Source organism: Hermetia illucens, chromosome 6 (assembly GCF_905115235.1).
Source record: "Hermetia illucens chromosome 6, iHerIll2.2.curated.20191125, whole genome shotgun sequence".
NCBI lineage: Eukaryota > Metazoa > Arthropoda > Insecta > Diptera > Stratiomyidae > Hermetia > Hermetia illucens.
Genome location: NC_051854.1, coordinates 95,035,349 through 95,056,442, shown reverse-complemented (window position 1 = coordinate 95,056,442; position 21,094 = coordinate 95,035,349). Strand labels below are relative to the sequence as shown.

Below are 21,094 nucleotides of genomic sequence, written 5' to 3'. Positions count from 1 at the left end.
CATTTGATAAAGCACATGACCATATTCTGTGAATATAACACCCCTTTCGCGGGTATGAAGAGTCCACCTTAAAATATGTGCAAAATGATGCCACTCGCATGGGGATTCACAGATCACACGTTCTCGCCAAATTTCGTGACAATGTTTTCAGCCGTATCCGAGTAAACCGTGTGTGACAGACAGACAGACCTGTGAGGGATTGTCAGATCTCCCATCAGACGCGAACAGGGGCATACCTATTGATAGGGAAATATGGGTTCATGTACTTTGCATTTTTGACTGTGCATGGGCCAGTGCTTACTCATCTTTGTTGCGTGGACGAAAGTGGTTACGGGAAGGATACGTAGAATATAAAACCACTATGGAAGACGTGGGAAGGAGAAAATTTACATTTGCAGGGGCCTAAAATATCAGTACCAGCGGCTTTAGGGCGTAAGCTAGCGGTCGTCGGCATCCCATGACCGCAATGCCCCGTTCGTCATGTCGGGAATGGCTCCGGCTGATATCCTGGAGATGACGAAGATATGTTATATAACATCAAATCCACCTCTCCTTTGTGGCAGACGCAGGAAATTTCCGGTGTAGGGTCTCCTGGCCGTCGATATCCCAGGACCGCATTGCTTCGGTGACGGACAACTTGGCCACCGTGACATTCAACGCTCCAAGTGCTTTAGATTGCGTAGCTGAATGACAAAAACAGTAACAACACCGACCGCATGTGTTCAGGAAGAGTTCAACAAAAAAAAGACTTGTTTATGAGAGTTCGTCTGCGCTGACATGGAAAGATCATCATCAACGGCGCAACAACCGGTATCCGGTCTAGGCAAGTTCGCAATTTTTCTTGCTAAGAACCCAAGTCTCCGAAGAATAAGTGGGGACTGGCAAGATCTTGTCTTGTACAGTAAGAGCTTTGAGCCTATGGTGAGACGCGTCGAGCGGAACAGTTTTTGTAAGCGGAATTCTGCAGTCTTGCAGATTACTCACTGAGGAAGTTATCACCACACCTGGCAGTTAGATAGAAAAGGCAAACCCAAAAATGAGGAGAGGGAGAAATTTGAGGTCCGGTACGGATAGCCGGCGGGAGTCATTTAACATGGTGACTGGGTCGGGCTCTCGTAATGCACAGCACGGCGTCGAAACCGACGATGACCAGGAGCAGTTTCATCTCAAACTGTGGTGACCACTTCAACGGCAACGGGTGAAGTGAACTGAGGAAGTGAACCTCTGCACCATCCACTCCTACTGCGACATAACGGCGGGTGCAGGTACAACATCTTATCGTCCCTTGTTGCACCAGAGATTCGTCGGGCGTTCCCTGCAATTCATGCACGTGACTGTGCAGCGAGTCGCAGAGCAGTGCCGCTTTATATCTCGCAGTGACACAATCCCGGCCATCATCGGGGAGCGTGTTCGACTTGAGCTCATCGTGGAAACTGGCGACCAAAAGTCGATGGGGGCAGAGGCGGCGGCACCTACAACACCACGCTGCACTGCAGCAACAGCTTCAGTACTCGCCGAAGTACTCTTCTCCACCGTTCAGTTGAGGTCTCCGCTGAAGTTCGGGACGAATTCCGAAGAGCGTGTATAGAATTCTCGGAAATGATTCCTTTGTATAGACCAGGCTCTATACATCCTCAGCAAGTCCGACAATTCTATCTTAAATTAATAATGAGATGCATCTCGATCGTGTGTTGATATGTCGTTGCTCCAAATACGATCACTTGTGTATTGTGGTGCAGTTGCAGCTGTCAGATTGCATGGTCAAAAGATTCGCTTTCGCGTTACTGGCTTGTGTGATCGAAGAGATCCACTATGGAAAATTCGTCTGGAACGTTGGCGGGACTCACTAAGGCAGGACATTGCGAGACTGATTCAACTCTGCACAGGCAATGCAGGCAGATGGATGACAAATAAAATGGGGAGGGTTTACCAGAACTATGTCATCCCAGTGAAACACCCGTAGTTTAAATTCTGGATACACTAAACCCGAAACTTTCTGTCATATGCTGTCGGTTACGACGGTACGGCGAAGGTCATTCCAGAAGTGTCCAGAATACCAAATACGCGAGAAATCAGATAACTCAGTGAATCCCAACAGAGCGTCCGGAGACTGCAGTTTTCGGTGACGGAAGCGGAAGAATAGTGAACCCGCCATACTATTACGCCTGGCATGAATTTTGCGGATGTTGCCGAAGAGGAAGTTCGACGAGCCATAAACAGCAGAATTGGTTCGCCCTGGTCTGAATCGAGGTAGAATATCTGGTATATGAAATTTATCAGTATACAGGTCATCAGTCGGTTGGAGGAACTTCACCCTTCTCCACTACGGGAATTACCTACCTTATCCCTAAAAAGGACACGGTGCAGGCCTCCGCAGACGAAGACCGATTACTTGTTTACCAACTCTATAAATTCATAACGTCCTTTATTAGTGGACATTCTCTCTCTGTCTCTGTCTCATTATCGACTCGCTAGTTGTAGGACAATCGACTAGAGGTCTAAGAAACATCTTTAGTTGTTATTTCGATTATGCCAAGGCTTTCGACAGCGTAGCGTCTTCCGGGCTAATCGATGTCCTACAACTGTATGGCATTGATCCCAAATAAATAAAGTTCTTGGCGGAGTTATGGATATCACCTTATCAGTGCCTTCACCTGAGGGTGCCAGTACTTCAGAGTCCATCCGATGAAAAGGAAATTCGTAACAATTGGTGACAGCGGTGAAATTGGGTACGCCAGGATTCGAGGGCTTGAAAGTGGAGCAGCTGAAAAGGGAGCGGAGTTACAGAGGAGCTTTGGAGTCGCGAGGTGTTAATGTCCACGAATGTGAATTCCAGTATGAGCCTACACTGTCTATGAAAGGTCGCGAGGAAGCAGCTGGAACGTCCACGGTAAAGAACAACCACATAGCAGCTCTTATTCAAGCTATATATAGAATGTTAGAAGAATCTAGAAGACGAAGGAAGGACGAGGAATGGGTAAGGCGTCACAATGAAGAATTCAAGCAACGGTGGGAACACATATTTAATGAAGAGGAGGTGAACGAAGAACAAAAGGAAATCGCTCAGGAAGTAGCGTGCTGAGAGAATGAAAAGTGGCAGCATGAAGGTACTCCAGAAATAGTAGAACAGATAGCAGAAACTACAAAGTGATTGGGAGATTCCCCTGAAGAATTTCAGGAAAGAAAAGAGGGAACTGTAGTGTGCCAGGATGAAGAGTCAATGTATCAGGAAGTGAATATACAGAAGGAAGTGATACAGCGTAAGAACGCCAATGAGATTCCAAAGCCAATGGAAGAGATGGTGCAAGAAGTTGAAAAATGGCAGGAGGAAGTTGACGATTTGTAGTCCGGTCAGGATATTCAAAAATTACAAGAAGTGATCAATTAGGAGGTTGGTAAAGAGGAGGAGCGAATCTGCCGAGAAGCAGTAGACCATGGAGAGGTCATAAGTGAAGGTGTGAAATGGCTGGAGGAGGCTATGCGAGAAGGTACGAAACAGGAGGAAGAAATTTGCAAGCAGAGTGAGCATACCTGGTAGGACAGTCCAGAGCCAGAGGAGATGACTATTCGAGAAGTGATAAGTCGGCAGATGGAAAGTGTGAAGTGACGAAAAGCGATTGATAAGAATGATACCGTTCAGCAATAGGCATATGCTGGACGGCAAGGAATCTAGCAACCGTTTACAGCTCACTTAGTGACTTGAAGACAATAGTTCGCCGAGTTGTAAAACTGATGAGTGTAACACTTTTTTAGAAGTGAGTGCCATGATTGGAAAAGAGGAGGGTACGAAACACGGAATTATAAAAAAAGTTGCAGGAAGTGGAAGGGATCAAAATGGATGGATGGCCACTGAAAAGGCAAGAGGTTTGAGATAATTATTGTGAAGAAAGCGAAGCGAAAAATAGAAGAAAATTGAAAAGAGAAAAACACCTCCCCCAATCCAGGGTGTCATGCGAACCGTGCCCATTGGATAGTTTGCAGTCGGGGGTAACTGACTGTATTCGAACGGAGCCTCACTGATACCTGGTCGCCTCAGTGAGTAAGTTAGATCTTACCGTGCTACGGGGGGCTATGGCACGGCGGACCTCTTAACCCCCATACTCGTGGGAATCAAATGAGTACAAAACTAGAAAAGAAAACAAAAACCAAAAAAGCGGGGCCCCGTACCGCACCAAAACTGGTTAATCAGGCGGAGGCAAGTCTCCGAATTACTGAAAGCCAGGTGACTACACCCAAGAAGGGAGAAGTTGGGACGTCAAGCAGTGGATCCAAGGTGAGCATTGGTATACTGCGTGGACTACAGCCAACGAACACCACTGCTCAAAGAGCAGGGACCAGCAAAAGCACGTCTGAGATAAATATAACAGACGTCAGGAAGGAGACAGGTCTCAGTGGCGCCGGGGTTAAATGGTACCTGCGCTATCTGAAGGAAGGCCTGAAACCAGAAGAGGCCCTTAAGAAGGCTCAGGACAGACCTAAGCCATCTCTACCGGAGCCGAGAAAGCGGGGAGCAGCAGAGATCAGCCCGCATGAAGGGAATGCTCCCAAAAAACCCAGACCTGAACCCACGGGAGGAGAAAACCCGGGCAGGTCAGGAGTGAAAGCAGGACCCAGGAAGCCCGGCATTAGCTATACTAGTGCGGTTAAGGGCATTGGACTGGCCATACTGCCAAAAAGGTTTCCCGAGCAAATACTCACTCGGGAGGAACAGGAAATCATTGAAGAACTTATCGTCAAGCAGATGATCAAGGGTTGGACGTCGAAACTGGTGTTCACCGGGATACGCTTTCGACCAGGCCTTATACTGGTGGACTGCGCGACGGAAGGTACCGCAGAATGGGTTAGAACCATAATTCCTAGATTGCCAGGCTGGGAAGGGGTGGAACTGTCAACATGTGCTGGAGATGATATACCAGGAGCCCACATGGTGACAGTTTTTCTCCCAAAGGCCGCGGCAATAGTAACAGAAGACCTTATGAGACTCCTAATTGCTCAGAACGAAGATCTCCATACTCGACTATGGAGAGTCTTCAGAAGCAAGGTGGAGAGAAAGGGTAAACTCCTCACGATCGGGGTAGATGACCGATCCCTAGAGGCAATTAAACGTCGGAGTTGTCATATCAACTACCGATTTGGCAACATACCCGTGCATGTGCACAAGGAAAAGCCAAGGAAAGAGACCTCGGAGGAGGCATCGGGTGGAAAACTTACCGAGGTCCCTGAAGAAGTCGCGGAAGCCATAGAGGCGGAAAGAACTGGATCAACCAGGGAAATAGACCTGCTGCCCAGTGAAGAGCAGAAGCTGGACGACCTAGACCTAGGAGTCCTAGGGCTCGGGGTGGACAGCGACGCGCAGGAAAGCGCCATGTCGGAGGAGGAGGGTGACACTTCGACAGTGGAGAAGAGCTCCAAACAATAACGGAGCCAATGGCCAGCACTAGGATAGCCCAGATAAACCTCCACCATGCGAGAGCTGCATCTGCAGTGATTGTAAGGGCAAGTTCCAAGGAGAACATTGGAATAGTGATGGCTCAAGAGCCCTGGGTGTACCGGGGGCAGATTCGCGGTCTGCAAGGAGGAGACATGCAGGTAATTTGGGACTCCTCTTGTGAAAAACCAAGAGCTTGCATAATTCTCAAACGTAATTTAAAATACATATGTCTTTCAGAGTTCTTAACCGGGGACCTTGTGGCTATCCAAGTCCCATTGGAAGCCGGGAGGAGCACTCGAGAGGTAGTTGTAGCATCGGGATACTTCCCAGGAGACGAGAGCCGGGCTCCACCGGAACAAGTCGCAAAGCTGACGGAGTATTGCGAGGAGAGGGCGTTACCACTTCTTCTCGGCTGCGATCCCAACGCCCACCACGAAGTGTGGGGAAGCAGTGACACTAATCGTAGAGGTGAGTACCTTCTCGAATTTATTCTTAGTAATAAGTTGGAAATATACAACGTAGGGAACACTCCAACATTTGTGACCAGCACCAGACACGAGGTACTAGATATAACTCTAGGAAATACCCTAATGAATGGGATGGTCAGGAATTGGAGGGTGTCGGATGAACCCTCAATGTCTGATCACAGGATAATCAGATTCGACATTGAGGGTAACTCCGAAATAAAAAGAATAATAAGGAATCCCAAGAGAACGGATTGGGAATCCTACACAATGCACCTGAGCAACAACATTGCCCACCTTCAAGGGGGCGGTGACATCAGGAGTGAATTAGAATTAGAAACGGTGGTGAAAGACCTCAACACAATCGTCATTGACGCATATGAGGCCAGCTGTCCGGCCAAGACAGTGAAGTCATCAAGGGATGTACCATGGTGGAACATGAACTTAGCCAGAATGAGAACGGAGGTACGAAAACTCTTTAACCGGGCAAAACGAACCGGCGACTGGCGGAGGTATAAAAATGCACTGACTTCGTATAGCAACGCCATCAGTGAAGCGAAACGGAACAGCTTTAGGGAATTCTGTGAAGGGATTGAACAGATCACAGAAGCAACCAGGCTGTACAAGGCTGTAGCCAAAGACGGGGGAATATCCTCTGTCTGCCTGAAAAAGGAAGATGGGACATTCACCGAGAATGAGGAGGACAGGGTACACCTGCTTCTCAGAACTCATTTCCCGGGGTCCTACCCCTCGGCGGCAAGCGACAATAATCTGCCTGACACCCCAACAACGAATAAAAGGGGAAGGAAAGAGAGCTGGAAACTAGCAAAAGAGGTATGCTCAGAAGCTAGGCTAAGATGGGCAGTGGGAACCTTTCAACCACTGAAATCTCCCGGAGCAGATGGCATTTTCCCAGCACTTATCCAGAGAGGCCTAGGAATTATCTTAGAGTCTCTTCTGAGGGTGGTAAGGGGGAGCATAGCACTGGGTTACATACCAAGGGCATGGAGACGGGCAAAAGTGGTATTTATTCCGAAGGCGGGTAAAAAGGATCCTTTTCACCCTAAATCTTTCAGACCAATCTGCCTAACATCGTTCGTACTCAAAACGGTGGAGAAGGTCATAGACAACTATATTAGAACTAACGTTCTAAAGCGTAATCCCCTACATCACTGTCAACACGCTTACCGGGCAGGACGGTCAACTGAAACTGCTTTGTATCAGCTGACAGAGGTACTACGGGACGCCATAGAAACAAGAGAAATTGCACTGTGCGCGTTTTTGGATATCGAAGGGGCATTCGACAACACATCGCACACAGAGATACAGGATGCCCTGAGCCGCAAAGGAGTGGGAAACACCCTAGCACTCTGGATGGGCAAAATGCTAGAAAGCAGACAAATAGAGGTACAAACAGGTACAAATTCTATTATCATGAACACCACTCAAGGCCGTCGACAGGGCGGAGTACTATCGCCGCTGATGTGGAGTATGGTAGTGGATGAACTCCTGGACGTGTTAACTAATACTGGAATACAAGTCCAGGGCTACGCGGACAACATTGTTCTAATCTGTAGGGGCAAATATGAAGATACCCTATGTGATAGAATCCAAACTGGATTAAGGGTTACTAGTGCCTGGTGCAGGAAGGTGGGACTGCGGATCAACCCAACCAAAACCACCATAGTACCATTCACTAGGAGGCGTAAGCTAGATCACCTGAAAGCCATAACATTACATGATATGGAGGTGAAACGAGAAACAGAGGTCAAATATTTGGGAATCACGCTAGACCAAAAATTACTCTGAAAGACACATGTCGGAAACACTTGTCGGAAAGCCACGAGGGCTCTGATGACTTGCAGATCCATAGCAGGAAAAAAATGGGGTTGCAGCCCGAAGATACTACTTTGGATATATACTGCAATAGTAAGACCAATGATTACCTATGGAGCGGTAATCTGGGCAGAAAGAACCCAACTCAGCACACAAGCCAGGGAATTACATAAGCTCCAAAGGCTGGCTTGCGTGTGTATCAGTGGGGCAATGAGGACATGCCCAACGGCATCCCTGGAGGTCCTTCTGGGATTAACCCCTCTCCATCTGCACATACAGATGCAGGCAAGGAGATCAATATTCAGGATGGCCGGTAGTATGAGTGAGGCGGGGAGCTGCCTAAATCGAAGGAAGATTAATATCCTTTCTAGGCGGTATCCCGAATTACTGATACCGAGGGACAACATGACAACGAGGTTTCACTTCGATAAGAAGTTTGAAACACGTTGGAGTAACAAGGCAAACTGGGAGAGCGTGGCTGCGACATACGGCTTAAACCAGCAACTGATTACTTGGTACACTGACGGATCCCTCACAGCAGAGGGAGCGGGTGCCGGTGTCATTGGTCCAAGGAAAATGTACTTTGAGCCAATGGGCAGGTACACTAGCATATTCCAGGCGGAAATTTACGCCATAGACAAATGTGCCTCCTTTAATCTGCAAAGGAACTACAGGGGGCAGAACATAGCTATTCTCACCGATAGCCAAGCAGCGATGAAGGCACTTAGGTCCAACCAGGTGAAGTCTAAACTGGTATGGGAATGCCTTGAGAGACTGAATACACTCGGCTCGTCCAACAAGGTCTGGATACTTTGGGTACCAGGCCATGCTGGGCTGGAAGGCAATGAGGCAGCGGATGAACTAGCCAAGAAGGGAGCAGGGATGCCTTCACACGGGCCAGAACCCTTCTGTGGAATCGGAAACGGTTTCATGGCTATGAATCTAAGAAACGAAGAGAAACGGTTGAGGGAACTATATTGGGCGGGCCTACCAGGGATGGAGCAGTCCAGGGTGCTTATTGGGGGATACGAACCCATGCGCACAAAGGATTGCTTAAACCTCACCAAAAAGAACCTTCGAATCATGGTGGGAATTCTCACTGGTCATTGTCGGCTGAACTACCACCTAGGGAAGCTAGGGATATCTAAGGACATTGCCTGCAGGTTCTGTGAGGAGGAGGACGAAACCTCTATGCACGTCCTGGGACAGTGTCCGGCACTTGTGCAAAGTAGGTCGATACATCTGGGAGAACACTTAATACCAGATGCAAAGCTGAAACTTCTGAAAGTGGGGAACATACTTAAGTTCCTTACGGTTACAGGCCTGCTTGAGATACTATGATCAACAGGTGCGCTATAACCAGTAAAAGGGGCACAATAGTTCTTCAAGGACGCGGTGCGACTTTCCCTTAACAGAATAATAAAGGAAACAATTAATCAGGAGGAGAAGAACCAAAGAGGAAGCTGGGGTGATTTAACGGTGAAAAATTGCATAGTTAAGTTTTATGCGGCACGACGGCAAGCGGGTAGGTATGTGTCCAACGTTTCGGAAAATGAAGGTCGTAGAGTCGTACGAATGTTGATAGTTGTGTTACGAGTGACGACCCGGGGCATCATTAATTAGTAACTAGGGACATATACGAATAGCGAAGGGCGTAACATTTGGTGACAGTGGTGAGATTACGTAAAAGCAAACTCGAAACAGTAGCTTTTGCGGCTGCTTATCTACTGTCGAGCTTTCCCTCAATTTTCACGGTTTTTGCTACAAGAACTTAGCGGGGACTCTTATTGTCGTTGAAAGCAATTACCAGAGCGAATTACCAGTTTTATCTGTTGAGGTCTCCGAATGACACATCTGAATTCTATGAATCTGCTGTTAACTGGCCGCCGATTGGGTGGGACTGGCAATTAATGTTTTGTAGCACTCGCCAAAAAATTTCGCTTGCAATGTTGGGACTGCACATCCACCTGATCCTAATGATGACAACAATGTCAACGATTTAAAAATATAATTAAATATTTTTTTCTATTAGCAAGTGGAGGAGGAGTCTTAAGAGGATAATATACGGGAAGAGTATTTTTTCGGAATAAATTAAAGAAACAATTGCAGTAAATGGTGAATATTTAGGAAAGGAGGAATCCAAAAAAGTCTATACTTTGAGAAATGACGAAACAGTTTTGTGTTTTTCTTGTCAGCACACGGTTTTCTTTGGGGATATTTGGGTATATTAAATTTTATAGGTAGTTTCGCTTCAGTGACAAAAAGGGAGCAAATTCGCGGGCTATTTTTAGAAGCAACAATCTTTTCAGAAAATGTTACTGTTGGCTTCACCAATTAGCTTAAGTGGATCAAGTAGGGAACGCAGTCACTTCCACTGACTGACATGCTTTGGTACTCATAATTTGTAGATTAAATCTTTAGATTGTTTGTAAATTGAAAACAACTATCAGCTCATTCCTGAAATCAAAAGGACATTTTCAGCATTCGTACTTACATTACACGGTCATCAATATCGGCATCGGTGGCTTCCACTTGCGCAATTATGTATTCCGCTCCAACCGTTTCCAAAAGATTTACATTGTAGACATCCTTCTCGAAAATCGGGACTTCATCGTTCCAGTTAATTAATTTAATGGGAAGTGTTAATTGAGTTCGATTGGCAGGAAAATTCGTTTCTTGTGCTGTAATCTAAGATGTTAAATTTAATTAGGGGAATGATTGAAAATTGCTGTAGATGCTAATGTATTTTCATTGTTCTGGAATTGCTCTGTCGAAAATCGATTTTTTTATGTACATAGATGTGTAGATCTATTTCGTGCTCAAATATTCTCATGGTGAAGATTGCTGAGTTCCGTGTTGGCCTTTTTAATAAAATATCCTTCGTAGGATGCAAATTACAGGAATTAAATGAAAGAGTTTGAAATTGACTAGAAGCACTAGAACTGCACGCGGAAATTTTGAAGAATATTTTCAAGATTGAAAGTAACGCGATAACCTTTTACAGAAGGTGGGAGGAAGCATGTGACTTTTTGGGTTTTCAAGAAGTTCTCACTCCCAACATATTCAGGGAACTAAAGTTTGAGGAATTATGCAAATCAAGTTAATCCTTTTCCGAAGCAAATTTATACCCATCCCAAACAATGCATTTTAAATGTGGAAGGCAGTATCAAAATTGGGCTCGTAAGGAAATAAGTGGACCAAGTGAAGCATCTAATTCCACCATTTTATGTAAACAGCATGCGGGTCCCAAGCCCGAGCAAAGTAGGATGGTATTTGCAGAGGCATGTGAAGAAATACTAATTTTGGGAAACCATCGGGATTCGAGAGTCAACTATAAGTACAAAACTGAAATCCTCAAATAGTAGACTCCAAGCCCATTAATGAATGACTGTGTCCAATTTGAATCAATGGTTATACCTCAACAGAAGATGAGAGAGAGACTATTACTTGGGGACATTAACGTGAAAGTTGAAAATGAGGCAATAGTCTTTTCATGGAGAGGACAATGAAAGCATTCATTGTCTCATTAATATTGTATCCAGCAGAAAAATGATTGTTAATTCGGCATATTTGTTCATATTCAAAAAGGACTTGAATATCACAGACTTTCAACGAAGTCAACCCCAAGATGATTCCAAAAAGATGAGTAACACAGGCCCTAATCATTGCTTCGATCTTTACTTTCTGAAAACTATCCTTCTATATCGCATATTTGAGGCATATGAGAAAAGGAGTTGGAGCTTTTCAAAGAAGTTTCAGAAAACAACGTCAACATCCTGGCTCGGATGCAAGCTTGATGACATAAGAATCGAGAAGCAGAGAATTTGGAGTGGAATTTATTGTGGACAACAAATTCAAAAAACAAGTCATTGGTTTTAAACCAATAAATGGACAACTATGGGTGATCCGTATCAAAACACACCAACGGAAGAAAAAGACGGACGAATGCTAGAATACCTTGGAACGAGTTTATGACGCACCGCTTTCTAATGGCATAAACTCCGCCATGCTATTAACATAGTATGCTGGTCCCAAGCCCAGGTAAAGGAGGAGGGTTTGAGGCAACGTACTCTGTACTATCCTCAGTAAAACAAAAATAAAATGCTGACATCAGGGAAAGAGATAAATAGAGTATAGTTGGAGTTATTCTACTATGCTAAATCCTACCGGGTCTCTCTTGGTGACAGGCTCCGCGACAGGTCGACCAAGAAAATGCATAGAATGTCGTTACAAACATGATGATCGGATTGAGTTACAAGCCTCGGGGAAATGCTAGGGCGTCCACCTCAGTCGACGCGGCAGGACGGGCCCCGGTCCTGTCGAGAAATGGGCAAGGGTTCTTGACGCATGGACGGCGTCAGGACGTAAGCAAGTTAGTCCGCACACAACGAACGAAACAAATACGTGTCTGCACGCTAAATGTTGGTACCCTAACTGGAAAGACGGAGGAACTCGCAAGAGCCCTTCGGAAAAGGTGCATTGACATCTGCGCTCTGCAAGAAACCCGATGGTCTGGTTCCAAAAGCTGCGACATTGAACGCGAACGCGGTAAAAATGGCTACAAACTTCTCTATTTTGGTAACCCACACACTCAATATGGTGTTGGCATTGCCATCTCAGAGGGTTTCCGTGATGCCATTAAAGAAGTCGAACAATTTGATGATCGGCTGATGAAGCTCACCATTATATCAGCTGATCGCACTATTCACTTCTTCACCGCGTATGCACCACAGACAGGCCGACCTGATGCCGAGAAAGATGCCTTCTGGCAACTTCTCGATGAAAAGACTTGTCACGTGCCTGCTGACGATTATATAATCATTGCCGGCGACCTTAATGGTCATGTGGGTGAAAAGGCAGACGGTAACAGGTGCCATGGAGGAAAGGGGTTCGGAACGCGCAATGAAGGTGGCGAGCATATAATCGATTTTGCGGACACCCATGACCTTGTACTTATGAATACATGGTTCATCAAACGATTGTCTCATCTTCCCACATTTTATAGTGGGAACAATAAAACGCAAATCGACTATATTCTCATAAGACACCAACATTTTACCACTGTCACTGATTGCAAAGTCGTTCCCTATGAGACTATCGCACCTCAACATCGGCCGTTGATTGCCGTCCTGCGAATTAAGCCACCGATAAAACAGCGTGAGGAACGCACTGGCCCGCCGCGCATTAAGTGGTGGCGATTTGGTGAGAAGAAAGAAGAAACGGTCTCACTCATACGATTGCCAACCATTACGAATGTGGAAGAATCATGGAACCAAATGAAAGACACGATCCACACCGAGATACTTGGCTTTGGAATGATGATGTTGAAATGAAGGTCCGTGAAAAGAAACGCCTCTACCACAAATCTCTCGACGATAAAACGCCTGCTAATAGGCAAATTTATAAGAATGCCAACCGGGAAGCCAAGAAAGCGGTCGCTGTCACCCGAGCGAACCATTTCAAAAATCTTTACGATAAACTGGACACTCGGGATGGCGAGAGAGATCTGTATCGACTTGCTAAAAGCCGTGATGAACGCACACAGGATATCGAACACTTCTGTTGTGTTAATAACAAGAACCGTACTTTGCTTACCAACCGTCGAGCCGCAACGGATAGATGGTGAGAATACTTCGAGCAGATTTCAACTGAAGAATTTGCTCATCCTCCACTTCCACAATCATTGCCGACATTTGGAGCAGTTCCACCAGTCAGCGCAACTGAAGTCGAGGAGGCAATAAAACAAATGAAATCGGGGAAAGCAATAGGACCTGACGACATCGCATCTGAGCTCTAGAAAGCGAAGAGCTGGGACCCAACACTGTGGCTCAGTGAATTCTTTAACCGGGTTATTCAGGAAGGAAGAACACCATCTGACTGGCAAGAAAGTACCACTGTTCCAATATGGAAAAAGAAAGGTAGCCCAGCAGAATGTTCAAATTACCGTCCGATCCGGTTACTTTCCCATACCATGAAGATTTTTGAACGCATTCTTGACAACCGTATTCGTGAAATCGTTGAAATAACCGTGAATCAAGCCGGATTTGTCAAGAACTGCGGAACTACTGACGCAATACACGCTGCGCGGTTACTCATGGAGAAACACCGTGAGAAGCATCGCCCTCTTTACATTGCATTTCTGGATCTAGAGAAAGCGTTTGACCGTGTACCACACGAACTCATCTGGTATGCTTTACGACAACACTTCGTGCCAGAAGAACTCGTGCGCTGGGTTCAATTGCTCTACCACGATCCGAAAAGTAAAGTTCGAAGTATGGCGGGTGTATCAAAACCGCTTCGTGTCTCTGTTTGAGTTCATCAAGGAAGTGCCTCTCACCACTCCTCTTTGTCCTTGTTATGGACACCGTCACACGGGATATCCAACGTCCAGCGCCCTACACACTGCTTTATGCAGATGATGTTTTCCTAGCATCTGATAGCAAAAATGATCTCGAGCAACTTGTCCAAAAATGGAATGATCGCCTCATGCAACACGGTCTCAGATTGAATTTAAACAAAACTGAATTTTTAACGACCGACCCCCATGAAACAGGCACAATCACTGTCAGCGGCAGTGATCTGCCCAGAACTGAGCGATTTAAATACCTCGGGTCAACGCTATCAGCCAATGGAGAGCTGCGTTATGAAATTTCTTCACGCATTAACGCAACCTGGATGAAGTGGCGTTCCACAACTGGTGTCCTTTGTGATCAACGTATCAACGAACGTCTCAAATCTAAAATTTACCGCAATGTCGTCCGTCCAGTCGCTCTCTATGGTTCTGAGTGTTGGCCGACCATAAAAGACAATGAACGGCGTCTTGCGGTAATGGAGACGAAGATGCTACGTTGGACTAGTGGCGTCACACGTTTAGATCACATCCGAAATGAGGATATCCGCGATCGTTATGGGGTTGCACCGATCGTGGAAAAGTTGCGAGAGAGGCGTCTTCGATGGTATGGTCACGCAATTCGTGCAAACGAGCATTCACTTGCAAAGATTGGTCTGAACATCGAAGTCGATGGTAAACGACCAAAAGGCAGACCTAAGCAACGGTGGCTTGATACGCTGGATGGGGATTTGAAAGCCTCGAGATTGCACCCAGATCAAGCATTCGATAGAGCCAAATGGCGAAGCCGATCACGACGAGCCGACCCCGCTTGTGAACGGGACAAAGGCTGAAGAAAAAAAAAAGCTTTCTAATGGCATAAAAACAGTGTTAGGGGATTTCAACACCCAGGTTGGACGAGAGGATTCTCATCGAGGAGCAACTGGAAGGCATAGCCTCTATGAAGGCACGAATGACAACGGGCGTGTGTGTGTGCGTGTATGGTGGGGGAGAAGCTTCTGCTTCTGAGCACTCAGGCCGTGTTGGCCCATTGTACTTGCCACCCCCGTCTAACGGAATATTCCGGATTCGTTAACGTATCGCAGGATTTCCGTTAGTGGATGTGTGCATTACAGGAGGGACACGTATCATCTTCGGTAATTCCTATTCTGAACATATGCCCAACTAGTGAATTATGGCCTGTCAGAATGCCCACAATACACCTGCAGGTCCTCCTGCTTTTCGACAGGATAAACTTTGCGGTACGTATGTTGGATTCTGGCAGGAAAAGTTTGGTGTGTCGAGCAGCATTGAGGCTCTGCCACCTGTCATTATGGGAAACTTGTTCCCAGTTTTTTAAAACAGATTTAGCCAATGCTACTGATACCCCAATTGCTGGCTCCGGTCCCGGCATAGGGGAGATTGACCCCTCTTTCGCTAAAGCGTCCGAGATTTCATTTCCCTCTATGCCACAGTGACCAGGTACCCAGAGTAGTTCCACCGTATTGAATCTAGACACAGAGTTTAAACGGTTTCTGCATTCCTGAACGATTTTCGAGGTGATCAAAGGACTGCTCAATGCCCTCAGTGCAGCTTGACTGTCACTGCAGATTGCGATGCGCCTGGCCTTCAACCGCTCGTCAATCACTCAGTTTGCCACCTTTAGGATCGCATAAACTTCGGCTTGAAAAACCGTTGCATATTGTCCCAAAGGAAAAGCCCACTTCTCGGCTCCAGAACCCTCTTCTGTTTTTGAGCCATCGGTGTAGAAGATTTCCGTATATCCCGCCACGCATTCCTCTGGGTCTTCCCAGTCCTCTCTATGCTTCAGGGTAACTACATATCTTCTACCAAACAGATGTATGGGGACACGAGAATCGGAAGGCATTGTAAGAACTGGATTCAGTCCTCCCAGTAACTCTTCCAATGCTCTGTGCCCCACACATCCGTTGTTTTCCCTAATCTAATCTAATTAGCCTATGAGCTGCTCTCGTTGCAGTGCTTTGAATAAATATATCCAGGGGCTGCAAATTGAGTAGTGCATTCAGAGCTGCGCCGGATGTCGTGCTCATCGCACCAGACAAACAGCTCTTTGCAGTACGGCTAGTTTACGTTGAAAACCTTTTTGTCTCACCTTAACCCACCACACTACGGATGCATATACGAACATCGGCCTAATGATGTCAACGTATATCCACATTACCACATAAGGCCTGAGTCCCCATGTCGAGGCAAAGGTCCGTCTGCACAGCCCATAAGCTGTGAGAGCTCGTTTCATCTTTACCTCTACATGTTTGTTCCAAAGAAGTTTTTTATCTAGAGTGACCCCCAGATATTTCACTTCTTCGGAAAGTTGAAGGGTAGTACCCCTCATCTCAGGGAGACAAAGTCCATCCAGTTTTCTCCTTTTTGTGAATAAAACCATTGTGGTTTTATTTGGATTAACTGTCAAGCCATGTCTAAGGCACCAGCTGTCTATCAAATCAACGGCACGCTGTATATTCCTACACACCGTTCCAAGATCCCGATCAACAGCAAGTACAGCCACGTCATCAGCATAAGCTTGAGCGTGTATTGGCAAATTTTGCAGTTCGCATAGCAGTGAGTCGATCAGCATACTCCACAGAAGCGGCGAAAGCACACCTCCTTGGGGGCAGCCCTTCGCTGCTTCCGTAGTCGGGTAGCGATCGACCCCTACCTCAGCGCACAACAATCTTTGCGTTAGCATAGCATGGATCCACTTAATTAAAGCATCATCAACACCATGCGTTCTGACGGCATCACAAAGTTTTTGAAAAGGCGCACAGTCAAAAGCCTCTTCAATGTCCACGAACACCCCCATCGCGTACTCACCATTCAAAGTTGCATCCTCTATCTTTGTGACCAAAGAGAGAAGACCAGACTCACAGGACTTCCCACATTGGTGAGCATGTTGGTTTTCACTAAGTGGGTGTGACCTAAGTGCGTTTCCACGAATGTGACGCTCTACCAGTCTCTCCAAACCTTTCAGCAAGAATGAAGTCAAGCTGATTTGTCTGAAGTTCTTTGGATTAGAATAGTCATCTTTCCCAGGTTTCGGTATGAAAACTACCTCAACCTGTTGCCAAGAAGAAGGCACGTAGCCCAGAGCAAGACATCCTCGAAAAATATTTCTTAGAGGTCGCTCTAAATGCTCCATACCCTCCTTTAGCATTGCCGGATAGATGCCATCCATGCCAGCTGCTTTGAAATGTTCAAAGGACAGTATGACAGCTTTCACCTTTTCATGGGTAACAACCGCTTTCGCAGTGTTCCAGTTCCCCTTGCAACACTTGCGTGTTGAAGGGGTTGCAAGAACCGTCAGCTCTCCCCCTACCACTTCTTTCACCCGTTCCCCCGGGTGGTGCACTTCCAGGTAGGTCTGTACTGAGTCCAGTCTGGAGCTCGTGAAAGTACCGTCGGGTTTTCGAAGAGAATCCAACTTGGCCGACTCATCCTTTTTGAGGACTCTGCACAGCCTTGAAGTCTCCCTTTCGCCTTCCAGTTCCTCACAGTACGCTCTAAAGGAGTCTCGTTTCGAGCACCTCACGAGCCTCTTATATTCACGTTATGAGTTCCTGAAATTTAACGAGTCTTTGTTCTTGTTACTTTTGCAAGCACGATTTAGAATTCGCCTGGTTGATTTCCTGAGTTTTTGCAGTTCTCGGTTCCACCAAGGAACCGTTTTACCGCTTTGGCCTGGGAAATAGGACAAGCCTCTTCATAGTACTCTAAAAGTGTGCAGTTCAGAGTTTTCAATTCATCTTCCAGCACCAAAGGAGTCCTTAGTCGCCTAGGGAACTTTACTTTATTGCCAAGAAGTTCATTGAACTTTGCCCAATCTGTTTTCCTAGGGTTCCGTCTTTGTACTGCAGACTGTTCGCCCGCAATAGTCAGATTGAATTCTAGATATCGGTGTTCTGACAGTGAGACCTCGTCTAGCACTCGCCAGTGTGTAATCAACTCTAACAATTTTGGAGTACAGATTGTTAGGTCAATTACTTCGCTTCTTCTCGGTCCCAGGGGGCGCACCCTACGTTTGCAGTCATAAGATCAGCTGAAGTGATGAAATTAAATAGCTTCTCTCCTCTTGGATTGCATTTCCTACTGCCTCAACAAATATGTTGAGCATTCGCATCACAACCTATTAAGAGTTCGATACCACTTGATTCTGCATACGCCACCAGATCCCTAAGTTCTATGACAACGGGCACCGTCTTATTGATTTCGATAGCAGCAAAACATGACGATACCTTCTTCCACATCGTGGAAGATATGGGCATACCCAGATGGTTGCACATTTAATCAAATTGATCATATTCTTAACGAAAAACGGGCCACATGAGGTAAGGACTAAGGTAAGGACGTGCAGGCAAAAAAAAAAAATACAACAATGACGGCGGCCTGGTCTGATTATGCTTCAGATTAAAATTTCATAATTCAGCAAGTCCTCACATGGCCTCCTCGCGATGGACTGGAAACCGTCTTCGGAAGGGCCAAGAGTGTGTAGGGTGGGGCTGGGAGTAGGTTCATCCAGCTGACGAGGGTCTGCTTGCCTAATACTCATGTATTAGCGGCTAGTGGATCCGGGGGGGGGGGGGGGGGGGATGAGCCGAAGCAATAGTCCGGGAATCGTCCTCCAAGCATTGGAGAAGGTGCTAATAGGATCCCAAGCCAAGAACAGCATATGCCGAGGGCAGCGTGGTCAATGGGGAGATGGTCTTTAGTATGCGAACTCTGAATACCTTCGGCACCTTCAATCCCGCTGCCATCAAGCTGGCTGTAGCGAGTACCAGACGTAGTACTCCTAACCCGAAACCCTCGACGTCGAACGTCGATCACCGGAAACCGACTAAGAAGCGAAAGTCCACTGGCATCCTACTCAAGAGCCAATAGCAGAAGGCCATGAATATTCTCAGCAAGATGGCTAAGAATAAGGAGGCCGGTACTATCGACGAGCGGGATGAAAAGCACATCACTAAATACCAGGCGATTGTTGAGGAATATAACAGCAAACGCCTGGCAGACGAGCAGAAGGTAAAGCGTACCGCTCTGAAACGTAATAGATCTCAAGACGAGGTCGAACAAAAACACAAGCGGAGCAGAGTGAGCAAGAGCTTGAGCGCTAAGCAGTTTCTGAAGGAAAGTAAGCAGCAACAGCCAACTGACGAACCGCGAACTGCGAAATCCTACGTCGATGTGGTTAGAAGCCAGTTATGTGTGGCGCTGGCGGATGGCAATTCCGCTATCGACAAACAAGTGCCAGAGGTGTGGATCCATGTTAAGCTCAGGCTGTCGGAAATGGTCATTGAGAATCTCCTGGACTCCAAAGGCGAACACATGGGATCCACCACCTACTTTGATTCCTGTTAGTTTCAGGAGACCGGTTGGTCCAATCTGGTTGCCGAAGATCCGCCCGGATAAGGAAAAGCTCGTCCAATCCCTGCGACTTCAAAACCCCAGGATTCCCATGGACGACTGGCTAATTATCAAGGAGGAGGAATACGAAACAAACAGCCGGCCTTTTCTCCTCCCTATAACCGAAGAGTGTCTGCAGGTACCGGAAAAGGCAGACTGAAAAGTGCGGTTCGCAGTCAGGAACGCAAAGGTGAAAGTGTTGCGCTCTTAAAAACCGGGAGACGATCTGGATCCAATTCACGCCGCCAATGAGCTGTTGGAGGAGATGAGGATAAACGGTCCGATGCTGACTGACAAACCCCCACGCAAGCAGATCACACTAAGGGTGACGCAGATAAATCTGTAGCACTCGAAGTGCGCCTCGGTCTTCTTCCTAGAGCAACACATCGACATAGCATTAATGCAGGAGCCTTAGGTTGTAGGCGAGCGAACCATCAAAGGGCTCCAAAGTAAATATTATAATTAATTCCTCTGCACAGGAGACGCTGATCAGCACATACCTAAAGCATGTATTCTTGCGAAGAAGAGTCTGCACTCTTTTCTGTGAATGAGCCTGAGTTCCAGCGACCTAGTCCTGGTCAAACTAGAATAGGCAGGGGCAGAGAACGTGTATATTTCCTCGGTTTATATGGCTTACGACCGTTCAGCTCCGCCAGAAGAACTACAATATTTGACGGGCGCCAAAGTAACAAAGAAAATCAATCTGTTGATAGGCTGCGACGACAATGCAAGGCGTATACTTTTAGATAGAGAGGTGAGTCATTCGCGACCGAATCTTCTCGACGAATCAAAGATGGTCTGCGTAGAGTCCGAGTGGGGGTTTTCTCGAATACGCAAAGTGTATCCGAGTCGTATGGTCTTCCAGGTTTGCCAGTGAATTCCAAGCGGAAGTACTGGCGAAACTGGAAGCCTGTCCATGGCTGGGGCATGTTCCGAACCCTAAGCATAACATAGCTAACCGACAGCTAAGCGGCCATTAAGGCCTTGTTTTCAGCAACGACATCTTCTAGGCTAGTGGGGTAGTGCAGAAGCGTGCGCTGGACAGTTTGGACGGCACGTTCAAAGTCAACCTCCTCTGGGTTCTCAGGCATAGGAAAGTAGAGGAGAATCTACTCGCACTACTGAGCAGCCATCGACCTCAAATGGCGAAGGCTCACCACCTGTGCGAAGTCAAGAAGGCTTTGGCCCACTTCTAACAAAATCCGATCACTAGAGCTTTTGCGCCATATGCATGCAAATGCATACAAGATTACGGCGGTCTACATACTCTAAAAAAAACTGCGGAGAAGAGGGGGAAACCCTCAGGCACTTCCTTTGCGATTGCCCAGTTCTAGCTAGAGTCAGGACACTGGGTAAACCATTCTTTGGGGATCTCAAAGAGATTTCCCGTTGCTGCTTTTCTTCGCGAATGCTACTGGCTGGCTCTGAAGATCTGAGCTGACTGAACTCTGTCTCCCTACTCTCATGGCAGCAGTTAAGGTCTTAGGAGTCCTCGGAACGGCCACTGATACCTACCTACCTACAACAAAGACAGAATATCAAAATTTGGCAACGACAGGAAAAATAAAAATGTGCGAGTTGCATACAGTGCGGTGAAAA

The 21,094-nt window shown here is 46.7% G+C and overlaps 1 protein-coding gene across 1 annotated transcript in view; it reads right to left on the bottom strand.

The window, feature by feature from the left end:
- Nucleotides 1-21,094, bottom strand: part of LOC119660144 (cadherin-23-like) — a 189,542-nt gene that overhangs the window by 99,825 nt on the left and 68,623 nt on the right. The window contains exon 12 of the mRNA XM_038068544.1: nt 10,226-10,419. Coding sequence (XP_037924472.1) covers nt 10,226-10,419 — 194 coding nt within the window. The remainder of the gene's footprint in view (nt 1-10,225; nt 10,420-21,094) is intronic.